A 23,503-nucleotide genomic window follows, 5' to 3' on the forward strand; every position below is an offset into this window, starting at 1 on the left:
AATTGTGACCTAAATATTGGTACTGGTTTCTATTGATTCCCCTACATTGAGTACAAGAGTTAAGTTGGCTCCACCAAATTGTTTTTTGATCTATCTCTCCTTATATAAACGTGAACGAATTATATGGGACATAGTGAACAAATTGGTACAATTGTGACCTAATTATCGATAGCATTTAATTTTTAAATTTTCAGTGGGGGTAGCGTGAATTCGCCCCACCTTGTTTTGGTTTCTTTTTCTTAAATAAGTGTGAACAAATTGTGAGCATAGTGAATAAATTGTGACTTAATTATTGGTATTAGGTATACTTAATTTTTAAATTTTGAATGGGAGGGAGTGGTTGTATGAAGTTGGACCTTATTTTGCTTTCTCTCTCTTCAAATAAATAAGCGTAAACAAATTATAGCATATACTGAACAAATTGTGACCTAGCCCTAATTATCCATAGTATCTAATCTTTAAATTTTGACTGCAGAGAGTCAACTTTTCAGCCGAGAAATCAGTTAAACTAATGTTGCAAGATTTGATCTCTCGGTTGATCTATCGTAATTTAGTTAAAGAAAAGCATGTAAAAGGAACAATCTAATTTTATATCTTTTCCTGAAAATATGGTTGACAGTAACATTACATAGTCTTTTAAGGTGGGGGCCGCGGTGGCTCAGTGGTAGAGCGTTCACCTCTGGTGCTTGGGGTCCCGGGTTCGATCCCAGCCCCCGCCAAGTGAACTTTGTGGTGGACAAACACCGTGTGCGTGGGTTTTCTCGGGGTTCTCCCGTTTCCTCCCACTTTCTTCATTCCACCATTTCATTCATTTCTCATAATCACCGTCTCCTTTAGCCTAACCGGCATAACCGTGGGACGTAAAACTCAAAGATTTCATTTCATTTTCTTTTAAGGTGTAAATAACACGAGTTCAATACTACATAGACGTACCATACAATTTAGCGCACCATTGGCTACCTCCCAACCAAAAAAGTTCTGGATACGCGCCTCATGTATATACATACAGAAATCACAATTGTACTGAATAGGGATGGTATCGAGACGAGACGAGACGAGACTTTGTACAGTCTCGGTCTCGTCTCGGTTTCAAAATAGCTGTCTCGGTCTCGGTCTCGTCTCGAGTCAAAAATCGTCGTCTCGGTCTCGGTCTCGTCTCGGTCAACAAATGCTTGTCTCGATCTCGGTCTCGGTCTCGAGGGCCAAATCTCGGTCTCGTCTCGGTCTCGTCTCGAAAGTCTCGAAATAAATAGGTGAAATTAAAATTGTAAAAGTATTATTATTGTAAAGTCTGTCGTTTCTGCTTCTTATTTTTGGCCTTATTCTTGATTTAGAATTATAGTATGGTGTACTTCTTCAGAGCTAATTTGCTAGCGCTGCCTTCCATGCGTGTGTTCCAGTTTCAATCATCAGTGGGTATATCATATCTGGGATAAAATTCTAATAGTAAGCCATATTTCACTTTCAGCAAAAGACTTTCTCATATGGCCTCAGTATTGCCTATACAATTAAAGTCTATTAAATTAACTTCAGTACTATACAGTAGTTTATTTCCTTCCTTAGAATAAGAATTGTTCAATACATTCTAACGGATAACGCAACACACAGCAGCATGAATGTATTTAATCGTACCGAAATTGAAATTTTACAATTTCTCATTTATTATCCAATACATTCTGATTTGACTGTCATTTTAAAAACATAATATAATGTTCATTATCTGAACAAATAGGGTAAATTATTACTACAATATATTTTGTTTAAAATTGATCAAATGCTTTATTACCGTTTCACGTCTACGTGTTTAATTGACACCTTATAACACGAAATTCCTGAACTTTGTGGTGGGAGCTACGGCACTCATCTTTGCTATGTGTGGCCTCGGGTTGCATCACGAAACAAGTTAGATTCAAAGTCAGATGTTTCGCATAGTTCGCGTCTAAATTTAAGTACATTCTGTTTCTCATACAAGTTCCTAAAGTTGTAATGCATTACATAGGCATACGTATATAAACTGCCGTAACATAGATTAAGCTTATTCCTGAGCTCTTAGCGGTGCATGTGATCTTTATTCGAGAAAACCAATCATGCGTTCATTATGTTGAAATTTTATATTATTTGAAAATTACTTGCGAAACATGAACATACATATTATATAAGTATATAGGTAATTCGAGCTAGCTGTATCTATTTTCTCTCTCTCGCCAAAACAAGTGATTCTTCACTTTCTAGTTTTCTTTTGTATTCATTTTCGTAGTTTTGCAGCAACATGAAGTATTAAATAGTCAAAAATATTTTTTTTTTTTTCGCTGTATACTTTCGTGAAATTTTGGATCCAATTTTACCCTACCTTACCTTTACAGTATATATATCTGAACATTAGTGGTAGACTATGTTAAGTCATTTTTTGGTCAAATTGAGTTAGAATACTTTTTTTTAAATTTATTATGTTCTTTCTAGTGGTGTAATAATGTAAGTCTAAAGCCATCTTACTACTTTGTAACTACTTAGTATAGTTTGAAAAACAGTATTATAGATCTTAGTTAAGGAACCGGTTTTTCGCTTCTCCTGTAAAATTACGAAATTATGACGGTTTAGGTTACCTCTGAGGTCTCGATATAAAATCATCACCATCATCATAATTAAGCATTATCAATCCTCTGTTGGATGAAGTCTTCCCAAGTTTTCTCTGGGTAATTCTTTTCCAGATTAGTCCCCAGTGGTTAATGATTTTGTCACAATTTATTATATGCGGACATTTCCTAGGCTGTTTTTGTCACGTGGTATCCAATCTAAAATTGTTTTCGTCTATCGATCATAATTTCGTCTTGCAATATGTGCATCACAGTTTCCGGTCTATTTTAAACATTATTTCATTAGTACCAGTCATTAGTTGCCAAATAATTCATTTCTATATATCCTCTACTTTCATATCCTCTACTTTTGGAGCACAGACACGCTATTTTTTGATCTTCGGATCTGGCAACACTGACTCAATTATTTAAATCAACATAATGTAAGAACTCCCATTTGCTGTAATGGCTAGTACGCTTGATTTTGGTTCGCATGGTCCCGAGTTCGATTCCCGGTGGCGGTAATGTTCAACGACCGAAGTTTTTCGGATTTCACTATGATCAGTAACTCCACGTCTCCTTTAGCCGCCCTAGCATAATCGTGAGACGTAAAACTAAAACAAAACAAAACAAAAACCAACACAATGTGTATTACTAACTGTAAGTCTTTGAATAATTGCATATAGCTATATGGTATGGATCGAGAGTGAGGCGGTCGATGGTCAAACTATAACAAATGAAATGCAGTTAGGGTGTAATTAAAATTTTAATAAAGCAGTGTTTTAATCTAAAAAAAATACAGCAGGCCTAAGGCTTAGGGAGAACAACTAGTGCTACTGAAAAATTGTCAGTTACGTTTAATTTCAGTTACAAATTGCTTTTACATGTATTGCTGGAACGAAAACTATGACATTAACATTATAAGTAGCCCAAAGACTATGAAAAACATCGTGTTTTGAAAACATTCTTGCACCATAAAACAAATTACGTGTAATTTTAAAATATTTTGCACTTTAGCTACGTTATTTGCACTATATTTATAATAATATTTAGCAATTTATTTAAGTTCGCAACAGTTCTTAAAATAATGTAACTGCGACTTGTTGTAATTAAAACTACTGAACACTAATGTTATAATGTTCCTGCCATTTCAGTTATTAGAGATCTCCAAAATGTTGATGTTAGTGATATGTATTATCCTTTGTTACACTGAATAAGATATGTGCTTTTGTGGTTTAATTTAATATCTAAATTAGAAATACAAGAGCTCTTTCGTTGCTAAGCAGTTAGCCTATGGCGTGAGAGACCCGGGTTAGATTCCCGGCGGGAGCTCATGTGGTTTAGATTCAACGTTAATCAGTAGGTTCAGTCTCATATAACCTTGCTGCTGAAAGAGGCGTTAAACTCATTTAAAAAATGAAATGAAATTTTTGAGTTTTACGTCTCACGTTTATGCCGGTTAGGCTAAAGGAGACTGTGATGATGAGAGATAAATGAAGTGGTGGAATGAAGAGAGTGGGAGGAAACGGGAGAACCACAAGAAAACCCACGAACTAAACTAAATTAACTGACAGAAATATGTAATATCAAACGTAGTGCAATTTGAGAAATTACAACTTTATGTTGCGTTTGCAACATTGCTTGTTTATCTAATGGTATTGCAGAGTATCTAGAAGAAATTCGCTTTCCATATTTCACACAGCATGTTAAAAAATTTCAGCATTTTTAATATATATGACTATTATATATAACTAGATGAAATACCCATTTTTCGCATGGGACCAGTATTTGGAAGTCAAGGCCTGTGGGAGTATCACTATCTCAGCAACCGCAAAAACTATGTATTTGACACTAATATCGGTCATTTTGTATTATTTTTACATGTCTCGGTACCCCCTCCACAGAAGGTGAACCCCGGCCTGCATGCACTGGTAGCTGGATTTGAAAGTCATCGCTAATGGAAGTGACACCATTGATCTCAGCGACCGCAAAAACTATACACTTGTCACTAATATCGGCCATTTTGGATTACTTTTACATGTCTCGGTATCCCTCCTGTGAACTCCGGCCCGCAGCTGAATGAGGTGAATTTGGAGTTAATGCGATCGGAGTTTCACCATTGATCTCAGAAAACGCGAAAACTATTTGACACTAATATCGGTCATTTTGTATTATTTTTACGTCTCGGTACTCCTTTCCCCCGCAAGTAAACCACGACCCGCATGCACTGGTAGCTGACTTTGAAAGTCATCGCTAATGGAAGTATCATCATTGATCTCAGCGACTGCGAAAACTATGTATTCGACACTAATATCGGTCATTTTCTACTACTTTTACATGTCCCGGTAAACGTCCCTCCTGATTCAAAATTAAAAAAAAAAAAAAAAAAAAACGCTTCTTCTTGGTCTGAGGCCTGGGACATGATACTTGCCACCCAAATTTCGTAACTCTTGGACTCTCGTCTGGTCCCCAGGTCGCACACAGGCAATCAGAAAGACAGGCACGCAGACACACAGACAAACTCTTCATTTTACTTATATTAGATATGATATACAGGCGAGGATCCAAGGGGAGTGTTAAAGGGGTTATACCTCCCCTTGACGCTCAGCTATACACTGTATAAAATGGGCTTCAATCCTACTTCTTTCTTTACACTGGATAAAATGTCAAACTATGGTTTAGCCCCTCCATCGATCATATCCTGGATCCGCTGGTATATATATATATATATATATATATATATATATATATATATATATATATATATATATATATATATATATATATATATATATATATATATATATATGTGTGTGTGTGTGTGTGTGTGTGTGTGTGTTGAGAGAGGGAGATGACTATACACATTAGCAGTGGTTTTTGTTTCGGGAGAGGCTTGAGAACGAGTAAGAAATATTTGTGTTGTACGTGCAATGCGAAAAAATGATCACAGATCAATTTCGGGAGGGGCTTCAGTCCGATAGCCACCCCCTAAATACGCCACTGAACATTAGTCAACTGTTCCCATATTACCTAACACAGCAACGAAAGAAATTTTGAGTAAAGGTCAATCTTAATAGTTGTCTATATCAATATTCGAGACGAGACCGAGACTTTCGAGACTGACCTAAGTCTCGTCTCGGTCTCGTCTCGATTTATAGAGCTCCGTCTCGGTCTCGGTCTCGTCTCGGTAGATAAAAGGCCGTCTCGGTCTCGGTCTCGTCTCGATATATAAAATGCCGTCTCGGTCTCGGTCTCGTCTCGATAATTCGAGACGATACCGAGACGAGACCGAGACTAGTCTCGGTCTCGGTACCATCCCTAGTACTGAATGAGATTTAGTTTGAATCTCCTCAGTTGATGAAATTCTGCGAACGACATTGCCATCCATAACATATAAATCTTTGATATAATATTCAGTGATTAATTGCAAAGAGGGATGATGGGAAATATTGATTATTCTCTGTTCTCTATGCTCGCCTATTATCTTGTTTGCTCTTGACCTACTGTAGGCGGAGTATATTGAGGTTGTTTTGATATCTATAGATGTCAATCACGTGAATGTCACGTTATTCCCGCTTCCAGACAGCGTGTGCCATATAGTCAGTGCTGCATTTTGAGGAGAAAAGCGCTAAATTTAGGAGATTCAACTTTCAAGATAGAAAGAAAAATATTTTTTCTGGCCATGGCGACTTTTTTTTTTTTGTGATTTTGAAGTGAAGAGTTAGCAAGTTACTTACAAATCAGCACAGTTACTTTTGTGCTGCGAACTTGTCCTTTTGTAATCAGGATCGTGTCTAGGTATTCTAGACGCCCTAGGCGAGAAACGTTTCGGCACCCCAGCTTTTGTGTTGTTACTTTTTGTTGCTGTTGTTGTTGTTTGGATGAACATAAGTTAATGTCATTTCGATTTTGTTCAAGTATCAGGGGTAAAAGTGAGAGGGAACGCGGGAGGATGGCGTCCCCCTACCTCCAAAATATATGTACGCCGTCAGCGACGTCATGCCGTTACCTAGTATCAGGGGTAAAAGTGAGGGGAACGCGGGAGGATGCCGTCCCCCCACCTCCAAAATATATGTACGCCGTCAGCGACCTAGCGTCCCCCTACCTTTTTAGATCCACTTTTACCCCTGTCAAGTATACTGTAAAGCTTGTTGTAATAAGTGTTTACCCTCTCTCTAACCTATCAAACGCTTTTAGTCCGAAGCACTTTTGATATATATATATATGTTTCTTGTCTCTCTCTCTCTCTCCCTCTTGTTTTAAATCAACGGAAGTGACGAAGAGGGGTTAATATGCAACCAGGGTGATCATTTGGGGAGAGCTGGCGAAAATTTCGCCCCTGAATTTGATGAACACATGTTTTAAATAAATTGTAAACTAATATACTAATAAAAAAAAGTAAAACTTATGTCGGTGGACAATTTCTCCCCCATAGTAGAGACGTAGCCAGAGTTCTGAGTTTAAGGGAGCATATTTGCAAATGGAATAACCCATATTATATATATATATATATATATATATATATATATATATATAGTGTTAATGAACAACACCGACGAACTGTAACAGGTTATTCCTCACATCAAAATAAGTCAGAAAGTTCCTATGGACCTGTGGGAAAAAGTGCATAGTTTCAGAGCTAGATCAGTTCAAAATCACGAAAAGGCCAAATTTCAGAAGGCTATATTTTGAATTCGCGAAATCGTGGATTTTTGGTAAAGGAGCTCACGCTTATACAATCCAAAAATGTATATTTTATAAATGTTCAATGGGAGTGCAAAGTATTCCCTGCAGAGTGAAATTCCCAGACTTGACATCAACCAAATTTTGAGATATGCTCTGACTTTATGAGGGGGATGGGGTGGAATCTTCTTAGCCTCTGAGTCAAATCGACTTTTCAATTTTGCCTTAGTCGGTTACAGAAAGTGCATTCGCACAGATTTCTAGCCCTTAGTGCTTCAAGGCGACTATAAAGCTGGAAGAACTCCCAATATTAACGAAGATGACGCCAGCCACCAAAGTTGCTGATCTTATACTCTTATTACTTTTCACTTAACGTTTAAGGAATAGCCTGTTATTTTTTTTTTTTAAATAGCTTTTTCTTAGAAGCAGTTTACTGTGGATAACTTTATCATTTATTGTCGGATAAAAACAATTTGTAACATATAATTTTAAATAAATATTTGAGGGGGCCACGCCGAGATTTGGAAGCCGGTGCCCCCCGTGTCCCCACTTAGCTACGTCCCTGCCTCATAGCAAACCCTGACTCATTTCTTGCTCTCTATTGGAGAAACATTAAAACCTTCAACGTCCTTTAATTTGCTTGTCGAGCTTCCATTAAAAACAATAATAGAAAGGAATGCGATTTAAAGTGAAGATGGTGTTAAAGTGAAATGGGAAATAATACATGTATGCCGTACTAATGAAAAGTATGAAACTCGACCTGTATCGTTGCCCTTCTCCCTCCAATAAAAACATAAAAGACGTTACTCCTTCAAAATACGAACAAAGGAACAGAAAATATTGAGAAAAGATTAATTCACGAAACGAATTCAAGGATTGATTTTGGTTTGAACAAGGCAGGCCTGCTGTAGCCAGGAATCTTAAGCCCAGGATGAGATATTTGGGGAGTGGGAGTAATTTGAGTTCATCATTTTACATCCATGCATACCTACCAACAAATAACTGAAAATTTCAGATGTAGCTACTGGCTAGATCTTTTCATCTCTCATTTAGAGACTTTTTGTTTTACCGCTTTGGCAACACTGCGTATAGTGTGTGCAGAAACAAAAATTAATATAAGAAAAGAAAAAAGCCGAACCCACAGACTAATACTAAAGAAATTCAAGAAAGGAGAAATCGGGAAAGAAGAAGTAATTCAAGCATGGAACGAATATATAAACAGCAAGAAAGATGCACACATAGCTAAAATGAAAGAAATTAGAAATTTCAATGAAGAAATAGCAGAGGAAATTAAGTCAGGAGGGAGAGAAGCAGGGAAAAGATTCTGGAGATATGTTAGACAAAAGCAAAACGAAACAGAAAAAGAAATTATTCTTAGAAATGAAAAGGGGCAAATAATGAAGGACAGGACGGAAATTGAGGCGTACTTAACAGATTGGGCGATGAAGCAAAATTGTGAAGAACCGAAAAATGAAACAAATAAATTAGCAAAAATGAGTAATGAGAGTGCAGAAGAAGAAAGTCAGGACTTAACTAATGATATTGAGAATATGGAAATAGAGAAGGCTAGGAAAAAGCTAAGAAGAGGAAAAGCAACAGGAACAGATGAGGTGTCAAATGAGATGTTAATAAACTTAGATAATAAATATTTGGAAAGTTTAAAGAATATTATGAATAATATGCTTGAGTCAAGAACCATTCCTCCAAGTTGGAAGCAAACGAAGATTAAGTTAATATATAAAGGAAAAGGTAGAGATAAACATGATATAAAAAATTATAGACCAATAGCGATTACCAGCTGCGTATATAAGTTTTTTGCAATTATTCTAAGAGATAGTCTAATGAACTGGCTAGAGAAAAACAAAATTTTAAGTGAGTTACAAAATGGATTCAGAACAGATAGAAGAACAACAGATAACATCTACATTATAACACAACTGATAGAAATATGCAGAGAAAGAAAAGAAGATTTCATAGTAGCATTTATAGATATTGAAAAGGCGTATGATACAGTCAAGAGAAAGATATTATGGGAAGTAATGGAAAACATAGGAATATCAAAGAAATTTATTATGCTCCTTAAGGAATTATATAAGAACAACAAATACAGATATGAAATGGGAAACGTAAAATCAAAATGGATAGAAAGTAATAAAGGTTTGAAACAAGGATGTCCTCTATCACCAGTTCTATTCCTGATATACATACATGAAGTGGAAGAAGCATTGATTAAAACAAACAGAGGGTTAGAATTAAGATTGCAAGGAAAAGAAAAAGTAAGAAAAATCCCTGGCACTCTATTTGCAGACGATGTGGCTCTGATGAGTAATAATATAGAAGATATTAAGGAAATGTTAGAAACAGTAGTTAGGAAAGGAGAAGAAATTGGTCTAAAAATAAATGAAGAAAAAAGCAAGTTCATGGTTTTTAGTGGAGACATAGAGGATAAAAATATACAAGCAGGAAACATAGAAATAAGCAGGACTGAAAAAATAGAATTTTTAGGAATCACACTTGAGGAAGGAGAACAATACTTAGTTGAACATGAAAAAAAAACTAAAAAATAAAGTACAAAAATATGCAGCAATTATAAAAAATAAAGCAATGTGGTCATACAATAGATATGAGGTATCAAGAATATTATGGAAACAAGTAGCAGTACCGGCGCTAACATATGCAAATGAAGTAATAACTTTAACGGAAAAAACCAGGAGTATTTTACAACAAGCACAAAATCAAATAGGAAGGTTTGCCCTAGGAGCAAATAAATTAAGTGCAAATGTAACAATAACAGGAGAAATGGGATGGAGTGATTTTGAAAAAAGAGAAGGTGTGAGTAAAGTAAAATATCTTGGAAGATTAAAATTTATGGAAGAAACAAGATTAGTAAAAGTGGTGCATGAGGCCACTAAACATATGAGAAAAGGGGAGAACACGAAATGGTTTAGGAGAGTTAGGAAATTAGAAAGAAAGTATGATCAAACTACCCGCTGGCATAGAGAAGAAAATTATAAAAATTGGGAAAAAATCACAGAAAAAACATTTAAAGAGAAAGCGCAGGAAAAGTGGTATGAAGAAGTTGTTAAGAAGAGCAGTTTAAAAGGAATATACACACATAAAAAGAGTTATGAGAAAATAAATTACATGAACAATGATTTAGGAAGCATTTTACTTTTCAAAGCCAGGTCAGGGAGCCTTGAAACAGGGGTAAGACTGAAAAAATTTAAAGAAGTGAATGAAAAATGTCAATTATGTTTTAAAGAAGATGAAACATTAGAACACATATTGTTAAAATGTGAAGAAACCCAAAAAATCAGGGAAAAATGGAAATGGATTGATGAAATGAAAGAGGAAGGAAATTTGGTTAAATTAGCTTGGAGGCTAGGCTTTAATGTAAATGGAAGGGAACTAAGTGAGAAAGAAATGGAAAAAACCAAAGAACTTCTTGAATTTTGGTGGAAAAAGAAAATGGAAAACGTTAAATGAAAAAAAACAAAAAAAACAGTACTTACTTTTTTTTTCTTTTTTTTCCAGGATCCAAACTTCCGAAGAGAAGGAAGGAAAATACCTTGAACCTGAACCTGAACCTGAATGTTGTAAGCGTGGAAAATGAAAACAAACATTCTCTAGTAATTTTGACATTATTGATACTACTGGCAATCATGTGGTTTCTATGAATGGTTACAAGTGGTGGCGATTAAGGATTTTTTTCTGTAATAATTGTGTAACGTATATTGTAAAAATGGCTTCTTCTTTAAAAGCAGGTAAACGAAATTTTACTTTTTTATTATTATTTATTAATAAACAGAGAGTAAGACAGTTAACAGAATTGCTTTTGAGATCATCAAAAGTTTTGTGACAACAATCATGCCGACGTGTATGAGGTTAATTAGCGGGTAGATTACGTGACATAAAACTTCCACAGGCAAATAAACTTAAAAATTAGAATTCAATCTGCATAGTTCATTACATTACATGTTTTTGTCCACTTGTGCCGGGAACTTTTTAATTTCTTCTACCTCAAAAAATAAAAAGGGGATACGTAAAGCCGCGTCAGTTCCCGAAGGAGCTGGACGCTCATACTTTTAGGGATTATTCCAGGGGCGTCATTTAGGGGGGGGCAAGAGGGGGCAATTGCCCCCCCAAGAGTTTGAGGAATGCATATACTTTAATCATTGCCTACTAATAAACTAGTACAAAACGTGAAATTCTTATGTCGGTGGTGCTCTTGCCCCCCCCCAAGCAAAGTCTGAAATGACGCCCCTGGATTATTCATTGAGTATCTACGAACTTACCAAGGGGATAGTCATAGATAAAGTACAAGGGCACTACACATGCAGATATAAAGTACAGGTACGTTATTTTTTATTTTCGTATTAGTCGATAAGTAAATCAAAGTCGCTTTGTTACCCCCTTAGTAAGTTCGTAGATACTCAATGAATAATCCCTAAAAGTATGAGCGTCCAGCTCCTTCGGGAACTGACGCGGCTTTACTTTACAATGCACGCTCCAGCTACGAATCGATAAGTAGGGCCTAGGGATGTAAAATACCTGGGTATTTATTTCAACGGGTAAATACCCGGGAATTTACCCAAAATTGGTATTTTAGTGGGTATTTTGTGTTTCAATTGGCAATAAATGAATTTTATTGTTCTCAATGAAAAATATAATGGTCATTTGTATCACCTGCAACAGGAGCACTAAATAATCAGTAAAATAATCATTTTTTTTTTTTTTTTTGCGATTAAAGAATGAATTTGATATTTATTAAGTAACACAGTACGGATTTTCTAGTTATTTTCTTTCTACTTACACTAAATTTCCTTCTATTACCCTTTGCGGAAAATAATTGTCCACTCTACCCCGTAAATTCTTACCTTAGTGTGCCCCTGAGGCGTCCAATCAGTTGCACGGTATAGAATTCAATAGTGGATCAAACCAACACGAAAGTATAAAATTTATGACAGAACATGACGATGGCCAAAGAAAGTGAAGTCAGTTGCCACCAAACTAATCATATACTATTATGAAGTATTCTGTCTGCCAGCAGCTCCTGGTATTAATGGCACGGAATTTAAGTTGTTCTCTAGGTCCGCGTTTGATGAAATTGCTTTCTCCATTTTTCTCGATCTGGCACATCTTTTATCTTTCAATACCTTCACCAGTTTTTCAAATCACCGATGAGCACACTAACTAAACTATTTAAGTAACAGTGGGATCAACTAAAATGAACAACCACTTTTCCTTAGGTTTACCAAAGTCATTAATTGCGATAAATGAATTATTAATAATGTTCCAATGTTATTAGTTTCCTTCCAATGTCTCTGGTGTTTTGTTCTGTTCCATGCCAACAGCTGGTGACTTCTTCCTTAAAGACACTGGTTTTGAATGTTGCATCCGTGAAACTTCAGGTAATTTCTTATTTAAAAGCTTCCAATTATATGAAAGATATCTTAGTTTCTCTGCCCTCTCGGATGATAAACAATTTATTGTTTTACTATGGTCCAATTAAATGTAGAGAGAGTTCTTTCTGTGGCAGCAGATGCAACAGGAGCACTAAGGATTCGAATGGCGACATCAGCTAATTCAGAGATGCCTCGAAACCCTCTCCACCAAAGTATTGAGGTCATTTGTTCCACTCCGTCCCACAAAAGCTTCCTTGCCCATATTCCTTCCTTGTCCCTGTAGTCAGTCAAATGTGCTTTCAGTAAAACAGAATTCAACCCAATTTGTTTTCCAACTTCACAAACGAAGTTTACTTCATCAAGCAATTCTTCAGAGTCTGCAGCCAGATGAATTGGACCCAAGCCGAATTCACTTAATTCTTTAAATTTTTCCATTATTGATTGCTCTTCTGTTTTTGAAAGGATTGACGATGGTAACTGTTCTGTCAGAGTTTGATGAAGGCTCTGGAATTTTGAGTGCATCTGAGGCTTATTTTACTCGAAGCAATTAATTAAATCCACTACAGGTTTCAAAATGGGTGCAAGGTTTTCAATACAAACCCAGAATACATAATCAACCATTCTTTTCTTGATTTCTCAAGGTAATGACGACAATTCCTCACTCACAACGAGCGTCTGAAGCCTAGTTTTATTGACAAGCAAACTTTGGAGGCAGTGTAAATGGCTTCCCCATCTTGTTTTTCCAAGCAACTTTAACGAAATTGTAACCCTTTTCTCCCTTGAGATTTGTGTAAATAGTGCTTGCAAGTGATGTCTATGTTTGTATTAACAACATCAGTTACACTTCCCAGTAATGTCTTTACCGAAGGACATCCGAGGATGTCAGAACAAAGCAAATGGAGATGAGCAAGACAACCCAAAGATACTATATTAGGATACTTCTGTTTTACTAATATAAAAGCTACTCTCATGTTATACGCTTTCTCTCCTATGATTACTGTTTTTTTAGGGTTATATTGTTTACAGAACATTCATAATCTCTTCAGACAAGCAATGTGCATCTTTCGACAACGCAAAATCAACAAAAACAGGTTCAAACTTTGAAATTACGAAATAAGTGATAGATTCATTTCTCAAGTTAGTCCAACCGTCACACTGTAAATGTAGATTTGGAGAATTCCTCTGACTTTATTTTAACTTCCCCTTGCATTTCACTGTGTAGAGCATCCAAGTAACTCGTAACCAGGCGATACCTTGATGGGAGAGCATACGAAGGACGAATTTTCTTTAAAAAATTCAATCCACAAAGAGTGATCAACAAGTGACAGAGAACACCCACTAACAAAGATCGCTGTGGCAATGCTTTCGTTCAACACTTCCTGTAAGACTTCGATAACATTCCATACGTCGATATTTGTTTTAAGAAATATTAATATTAAGATTATATCAAAACTCCTAAACAGTAACGTTGAACCTAAGAAGCCATAAAAGTTAAGAAAAGCTTGTACATTTGATGGAAATTGAATGAGTGAGTTGAAAAAGGGACATATTCCAAAAACCTCAACTTTCAAACACTGGGTGGAAACATGAACACATTCCAGAAATATCTTCGATTTTTCACACATACGTTCCCGTAGACTTCAGTAAAGAGGACCTAAAATTAATGAATGCGTTCCTTGTTCCTCTCAAGCGGTGTAGGTACATATAAAATGAATATAACCATCCCAGTTTAGCTTGCCTATTTTTTGGAATGTGTACCTTTTTCAACTCACTCGTTCAATTGATGTAATATTTTTTGCTTCAGCATATTTTCATATAATAAATGCGACTACATCAAGTATATCGAACTCACTTTCTCCTTTGATGATAAAACTAAATGTCCTTTTGAGTTCGAAACTAGTAGACCTAAGGCACACTTTTTTTTCATGATAAACTTGAAGTCTATAATATTCGACTCGGAAAGATTTTGATAATTTTGGGTCTCTTTTAGTTATAGCCTCTGAGATGTAATGCTTTATATCCATGATCCAGTTTTCGTTTATCTCTTATTTGTGTGTCTGAGTTATTTTCTGTGAAACATTCCTGAGAATTTTAAAATTTCACGTTTCAGGAAACACTCTTGGATTGAAGGAGTATCAAAACATCTGTTCTCAAATGAAAATACACAATAACTTGATAGGGTTCTTGAAAATTGGTAGCGTATTGCAGACTTTACATTTAAAACTGGGGCTGTCCCACAATGATTCAACAAAGAGGGTTTATATATTATTTTTATGCTTGGACAATCTAAGACTTGAAGTCTTACTACGATTTATTATTTTTTTAAGTCTTGGTGTGAAACTAATCCAAGTTTAATAGCCGTTCACACCTTGGCGAAGAAAGGGAATAGTTGGATAAGTATAGTAAAATAGCCCAAGATCAATCTTGAGACGACAAGTGGGTGGTAATGTAGGTACCCCGAAAATACATTAATCCCTTAAGTTTCAACTCGTGATTCTGATTCTCAATCTGATTTGTTCGTGAGCGATGAAGTAAAATCGGAAATGTGGTGTGAATTATTTCTCAAGATTGGCTTGATCGACGTTGATCAAACTTTGATGTACATATAGGTGTACACGAGGGCTTCGTCTGAAAAATGTAACAACTCACCCCCACCATTTCCCCCTTTCAAAACATTCGATTCAATATTTTGATTTCCTCTTTACCTATGAAGTTCTTCGAGAAAAATTATTTTTAATAAAAATAGATTTTAGATATCGCTTTAACCTAGAATAACATATAATATCCAAAATTGTACCGCTGGTGCGCCTGTAAACCCGCCTGTACCTGAATTGGGTAAATTGGTTATTATTTTGCATATTTATAGTGAATGCATGGGACATCACGCTCGAAAGACCCCAAAAAACAGAAAAACGTTGCCAGTATGGTTAACAAATCTTAAAACTTCATAATAATTGAACTTTCGTAAAATACCCATTTTTTTGGGTAGGTAAATACAAAAGGGGTAAATACCCATTTTTTATTTACCTACCCACTGGGTATTTACCCGACCCACATCTCTAGTAGGGCCACTTTAAAAGGAGGAAAGGGTAGGGTAAAGTAGAGTAAGATAGAGATAAGTAGGGTAGGAGTAGGAACGGCTTAGCTTAAGTTTAGGAAAGTTTTGACCTATTTTCATGAAATTAATAGAGTATAAGTTTAATTCCTCGTTTCTGAGTGAGTATACCAGCTGGAGCGGGCATTGTAAAATTAACCCAATAAAATAATTTTGACATATTGAAGAAAACTGAGACGAACAGAAAGAATAGTCTGTCAGATTAAAAAGAAAAATTGTACTGGTTTACTTTTGGCGCACCACTAAGAAGAATTGTTGAAAAATTATAGTTCACTAATTTCCTTTTTATTGTCCCCTAAAAGATTTCCTATGGGCGATAAAAAAAAGTCTGGTTTGGCATGACATAGATACGATTCAAGGGGCCGACAGAAGTGCTTGTTGAAAAATTCTTTTACGATTTGCGTATAAATATGGCTCCTAGATGTGTGGTATAAAAACTACAGTGCAAAACCTTGTGAAGGACTTGTGTAGTGGTGGGAGACAAATGAGAATAATAATAACAGTTACGATAATAATAATAGAACTGTTGTTCAATGGAGAGAGGCCATGTACTTTGACTTCCCTCAAGAGCCACCACAGCCTGAAAAGGCTCTATCCTTCCAGCATAACGAAAATATCTTATCTCAGGGTATGTTACTCTTAACCATGATCTCCAGTTGATTCCAGCTAGGCTAATATGTAAGAGGTAGGAAGTGTCATAAGACAAATCTCAACGAAAAAAAAAAAAAAAAAAAAAAAAACTAACTCTACAGCCTCCGTTGTGTAGAATCTGAGAAGGTACAGTACGACGTAGAAATCTCAATTTCCTCTTACCAACTAGAGATTTGATCTGGTTCTATGGGCATCAACTCCTCCTAGCCCCAACTGCAGGAGGTAGCAGTGATTTCTGAAACCTAAGTGGAAACTCACACCATCCTTTCTGAAAGAAAAGTACATGTATTTATGGCAGAGATCATTTTATTACTTACCACACTGGGATAGAAGTAACCTCCAAACTGCTAAGAATGAGTACCATTTATTTCGAGAATGCACGAACACACACACACACGCAAAACCCTGATCTATAACTATACACACTCAATAATGCGGTGCACCACTTACATAACACTTAACTTGTATGATTAATTACAGCACGGTGAATTAACCTCACTACTTTGTAGTTGAGATGTATGTTCCCACTAAAACATACAAACTGTTTCTTTAAAATATGCACACTCCTATGCACTTTAAGAGAAAAGTTAATGACATTTCTTGCTTTCAAAAAAAGAAAAAAAAGTTAAAATTTTCTCTGTTGAATTTAGACACAAATTCACTGTCCACTGTTCCTAGTATCCGGATGTCCACTTGAACAAAGCTGCAGAAATGCTACACTGCGTATGCGAGATGAAGCCATTGATATAGGTATACAGTTTGTGGCTGGACTGCTTACCGTTACATTAGAACTCTAAGTCTGTGTTTGAACTATGTAGTCCTCCATACAGTCTCTACTAGCCAAGAAGATGCATCAACCCACTGTTGTCTCGAATAGCTAAACTACTTTAGTCTTACCACGAACTACTTCGACTGGAAACTAGTTTACTGGTAAATGGCATTGGACATAAAGTTTCCCATGTCACAATTTAACCATCGTGGATTGATACCATTGCAGATGATTATTTTTCGTTGTCTTGTTATCTTGGTCGAGACGAAACACTTCCGACGCACTTCTCACCTGATTGGTAGAACTAAATACTGTATTTTTTTTTTTTTTTAGTTATTATTATTATATGCGGTAACCACGAGAAATTCTTCTCCTTTTTTGGATCGAAACCTGAGAAATAAAAATAATCTTCAGGTGTTGTTTTCACACAATAGTATCACACAGTCCAAACGTCACTACTACCATGTTGAAGTATGTGAATATACTTATATGCTTATGCCACTAATAATCGAGGGTGTTATTTCTAGTAAAACAGCACTTGCTACTACTTAATATAACTCTTAATATATATCTTTTATAGGTTCCTATTCGTTCCATTCACTACATTAATTACAATGCAAAACATGGTAGCGGTAATTCTGACGGAAGATACAAAAAAAAAAAAAAAAAAAAAAAAAAAAAAAAAAAAAAATCACGCCGTGAGAAAAAGTCTCAAAAATTGAGGACAATACACCCGCTGTGGTGATGTCTTCCGTCGCGAAATTTCAACTGTCTTTCTTTCCCCCGCTCTTTACAAGTCTCTTTTCTCTTGGCCACTCATGTCAGAGAGCCACTCCATGGTTCAAATATCCACCCCTACCAGAGGGGTTCCCTGTGGGTGGTTCCTTGCCATTTTGGAACAATGACATTTTAAAACATACAAATATATTTAATTGTAACTTAATCCACATTCATCGGAGAGTAGTGCCGAATAGATCATGTAAATCCTCATTCTTTGTAGTTTACAGAGATATGAAATATTATTCAAAACACTGAAGTTTTAACCTTGAAAATTTCATTTAATCACAACCTTATGTGCAAAATTTACAGATGTAGCTATATCCTCCCAGCACTCTCAAGAGGTGCTGCCCTCTGCTAAGAGAACGGGGAAAAAGAGAAACACTCTTCTAACCCGCTGAAGCCGCAAAGTTTGTTATGTACAAAAGATTATTATAACAGGTTGATGAAACATAATCCATACTATAATATAATCAAAATAACGTATATACGCATTAAACAAGATACAAAGCATGACATCCCTTTATGTAGCTGCTAACATAATATTTCCAGTTGACAACGAGTATCGTCTGCCCTTTCAAAACATAGACACTCCCCCCAGAGAGATTTGGTGAGAGTTTCTGCAGACTGCAGAAATAATTTTGACAATAGAGGAATAAAATTACTCTAGCGGAAGGAACCACGATAATAAATAGTTTTATGAACTTGCGTACAGTTTTAAGAACATGTCAGTGAGATGCGACAGTATTAATATTTTTAACAATAAAATGAGTCAAATTATAATACAAATTTTCAAAGACGCAGTGCATCCTGGGAAAAAGGAAGCCACGTTCCGCAAACTAGCTAGAGAGGTCGTTACTTCCAGTGATAATATGAGTGCAGGAGGGGGCCACATTGTTCCGGAAAAGGTGAATGACCCTTCAATCCAACCCCAAAGGTTGAGAAGTTCTTTGCTAAAATATATATATGTGTAGGAAACAAAGCATAAAGCAAAGAAGGGAGAAGTGCCTCACAGCCCCTACTTCTTTTCCTTGCTGCTGTCCCAGTATGCTGAAGTATTTTACTCTTCTTCTAATCTACAGACAACCTGGCTATCTGGTGAATTCGTAGTTAGAAACATTGATTTCAGATGTTCAGAATAAACTGTACGCCAGAGAAAGAAAAAACTCTGTTTCTAGCTCTCTGTAACTTTCACGTTCTATCATGTATTCAATATCCAAAGTTAGGTTTTATTTCGTATACTAATATCCTCCTTTGTCTCCTTATTGCTGAAGTAACATTCAAATCCAATCCAGATTCTTCTTCAATAAATGTCAAACAATTTAAAATGTACTGACCCAGGGCGTATAGCCAAATATAAATATATATAACAAAATAACAATTTAGTTCATCTACATACTGTAGTAATACTGCCGTATGTCACTGTGTGGTACCTAACTAATCCTTCAAATTATTTAAAATAATAATTTAATTAATTAAATCGCAATAGTCTACAGTATCAAATTTATATTTTGATAATTAAATGTGCACGTATCTGCATATCAAAATGCAGATGAACAACAGAGGAAACTCTGCTGTTCACAACCTACAAACCAACTTTTGCTAGATAGCTACTAAAAAGCACGAAGGGTATCAGTCCAGAGTAGGGCGAAGCTGGATGGCCCGCGCGGGGTTGCGTCCGAAGGGAGCAGGCGCGTCAGTGAGGCTAATAAAAAGAAGTGGGTTTTGGCAGTGATACGAGTTTCAATAGCACTTTTATGGTTTCACACTAATAACTCCGCACTTGTAACCAGGAAATACAGCTTCTGTACACCGTGTATAAATACACCGCCGGTGGAAAATATCATGTAATATAGTCACCTTTTGTATGCACTCACTTATTTCATCTGTCGTAATGCTCTTGTAAAGATTTTGCAGTAGAAACCTTTCAGCTATAAATCTAAAATACAGCTGTATTACATTGTATTTAATTCTGTCACCTGCTAAAAATTGTTCCTTATAATTATGCCTTTTCATGCAAAGTATTAAATTTTATCTGTAAATCTTCCAAAATGTGGTGAGCCAAAACTACATCAGTACCAAAATCTTTAACTTTTCTTTAGCGATTAAAAGCAGTCTGTCATAAAAATTATAATTTTACGGTTGAAATGAGTGAGTCAGCGTGTCTACAGGTCAAGAAAGTCGAGGAAAATTCAAGAAATCACACTCTAGGTCAAGAAAAGTCAAGAAAAAGGTACGGTAGGTCAAGAATTTGCAATGGACTTTCCCAATATGAACATAAAATGTTTGCGTGATTTGAAAGAACGCCTCAAAATTGAAGCGGATGTTCCAGATCAGCCAGACATTTTTGGCGTTTGAACATGTTCTTTGCATATTGTACATGGATCCGACAAAACTGCTCATACAAGATTGGGTGGTCACTTCATGAGTTTCTTCGTTCTATTTCAATGATTTTCCTTACAGACGAGCAGATTACACACACCTTTAAAGTTTTGTGCAGTCATGTGGCTGGAAAACTCGAAAGTCATTAAATGAATCTTAGAAATTATCACACTTCTTAGGAAGTATGTGAGTGGTGTCTAAAAAAAGCCCCCTCAAACTAAGAAAAGGTACAATAATTTCTGCGGGATCAGCTTTTAGTTGCGAAACTTAAGTTTCTTCAGTCACTTGCACTTGAGTTGGAGCCTTTTCTTGCCATATTTCAGTCTAATGGTTCACTTCCGCCATTCATGTACAGGGAATTGTACAGTATTTCAACCAGTCATTCACAAAAATGTCTTGAATGGCATAAACAACGCCAGAAAGCTCACTATCATTGCCTTGAGAAATCCGTCCAATATCAAATGGCTCAGGATGTAGATGTTGGTTTTGGTGCTTCTACTGCTTGCAAAGTTTGAAAAGATCTGGAGATTTTCTCATTTCGGAACCAGTTGAGAGAATTTTTGATCACTGTATTCAAGAAACTGGTTGAAAAGTACCCATTGGCCTGCAGAATTGTTAAAGGGACCTCTTGTCTTTCACCAGATGTAATGGCGAATAGCTTCTTACGAGTGTCTCGTAAGTGAAAGTGTTAATTATGACACAATAATAAATAAAACCATACCCCATCCAGGATGAAAGTTAGTGTCTAGGTAACACTGAGATGATAAGATAAATTAGATGTGCAGTCTTTATTAATTACAAGTTGCTAAGACAAAAGTGTAAAATACTTTCAGTGTTCATCTTAACCGGTCATTCGTAGAGGATTAAAATATATATATTGTAGTACTTGGTCAAGAAAATCTGTAAAATCGTCAAGAAATTTGGAGAACTTGTAGACATCCTGGTGAGTGGATATGACAAGAGATTTGGGAGCGGATTCAGAATAGCCCGTCTTAAGAATGGTACTTTTTTTGTCCCTAGATGAACGGACACATGGATAGACAGAAAAAATGCTACGTAAAGGAGTTTTGGTTAGTGAGACTCCTTGAAAAAAAGGATGTTGCCTAAAGTAAATGGCAGGCATGCACATCGGGATGACAAAAAGGAGTATAAAAACAAGGGTTAAAGAGTCTATAACTAGCGTGCGCAGGACATTGGGAATGTGGGTGCCAGATCTAAAGTATCACCATATGGAATGTCGTCCTCTCCCCCCGCCCCGTTACCCTAAGAAAATATAGTGTCATTGCACCCGATGCTGCGTCGGCGACGTACGGCACACATGCAGACGGGAAATAATTTACACGTAATCTATTCTTAGTTTGTAATAATTCTACATAGAAAAGTTTGTCTAATGGGAGTGCCAAGGCACCCATGGCACCCACGTTGCGCACGTCTATGAAGTCTATAGAGAATTTAGGTAATTGATAACCATCTATCTAGCCTTTGAGAACGTTTGAGAGGAATTCTACTGTAGTTAAAAATTAAGAAATCTTGAATGAATATGAATCACAAATTAAAAGAACACTTACGAATCACACTACATTCACATAACGAATCCCTTTTCGATATAGAAAAGCATAATCTAAATAAGACCTTGAATGACATTATAGAGAAACATAATCAAACATTTCAATGAAAGAGTTTTTTTTTTTTTTTTAAATAATCATTTATTACTACATTTAGAGGTTTTCATAATCAAGTTATACTACAATTAGTTTTTCAGGTAAAGTGGTGTGGTTTAATATTGAAAAATACTGGAACATGATAACAATTCATTTTTATGTCACGGAAGAGAGAAAGAAAAAAAGGAGAAAATGACGGTAAAGTAAAGAGGACCATTACAAATCTATTGTAAAACTTAGAGCTTGTCCCTCTCATACGTACCTAAAACTTTCTAAACCTTAACCCATCCTCAGCTAGATGAATCAGAAGAAGGTTGAAACCAAAACGACCGAAAATTCAGCAATTACATACTGATTATTGGGGTCCATCTTTAATATTGACTTGACTCTCTTGCAATTAAAGGTTTAAAACAAGTATATCCATTGTGTGGTTTACCCACAAGTTCAGGGGCACCATGAGAAATTGATACATGAATGAAGACATGGTCCTGCGGAATCGACCATGAGATAGAGAGAGAGATAAGCAAGGACCATGCTGAAGATCAAATGACAGAACACAGCAAATGATGCTGTATGACACCGCTACATGAGAGTTCATCTTATCGATTACACATCTGTCCCGTTTGACATTATCAGTATAGGGTGTAGTCACCTCGAATAGCTATAGAAGGTTCACAGCATGTTCCCAAACTGTGGAGACCATCCGGCAGTTCTTGTAGTGATGCATCCTACTGTGCACAAGACCCATTTGAGTTCATGTAGAATTGGGAATTTTGGGTTGTAATCCCACGTCCAAGGGTGTACTAGATATGCTCGATAGGATTAAAATTCAGAGAGCGCGGTGGCCACTTTAAACGCGTTATACCCTTGTGTTGGGAAATTTCACCAAAAGCTGAAAAAAAAAAAAAAATAAGGAAATTTAAGTGTAGATTTTTATTTCATGGAATCCCGTTTCTCTTTAGGCCTTACGTGACCAATTTGTAGGAGATAATTTGTAAAATAAGATAGTTTGGTTTACAAAACCTCTCTACCTACGTACACACTAGATTCATAGTACTTGCATAGTGGATGAGGAACGCCTGCTCGGAGAAAATATAGTTTTTTTTTGTTTGTTTTTTTTAAATATATTATATTAATATAGATCTTGGAAAGTCAGGAACTCGTGCTCGCAAAATAAGTGGGAACCAAGGATGTTATAAAATAGAGGATCTGCCTTTACTACAAAATATTGAAACCATACGTCACAGTTTCGCCACCTTTACTCTGCCCACTCCGCCCAATAAGATCGCAATGTTTTGAGCTAACAATCATGGCGGAAACGAAAGTAGCGAATCAGACGATGGTGAAAACGAGAGTAGTCAATCAGCCGTCCCGATGCTCGGTTGTTTTTTGGTTTCATTGATTTAATAGGATGAAGATACATATGGGCAGATCCTCTATTTTATAACATCCTTGGTCGGAACCCTGACTCTGTGGACGGGCATTAT

General features: G+C 36.2%; 1 protein-coding gene across 2 annotated transcripts in view; it reads left to right on the forward strand.

The window, feature by feature from the left end:
- The first annotated feature begins 10,833 nt into the window (after positions 1-10,833).
- LOC145686078 (methionine synthase-like) overlaps positions 10,834-23,503 on the forward strand; it is a 127,420-nt gene continuing 114,750 nt past the window's right edge. Inside the window, exon 1 of one of the 2 annotated variants that reach the window (XM_081759000.1) lies at positions 10,834-11,020. In XM_081759000.1, the coding sequence (XP_081615126.1) occupies positions 10,930-11,020 (91 nt within the window). In that variant the 5' untranslated portion in view covers positions 10,834-10,929. The remainder of the gene's footprint in view (positions 11,021-23,503) is intronic. The other variant, XM_081758999.1, reaches the window with a different exon arrangement.

Source organism: Thermobia domestica, chromosome 5 (genome assembly GCF_964235325.1).
Source record: "Thermobia domestica chromosome 5, izTheDome1.hap1.1, whole genome shotgun sequence".
NCBI lineage: Eukaryota > Metazoa > Arthropoda > Insecta > Zygentoma > Lepismatidae > Thermobia > Thermobia domestica.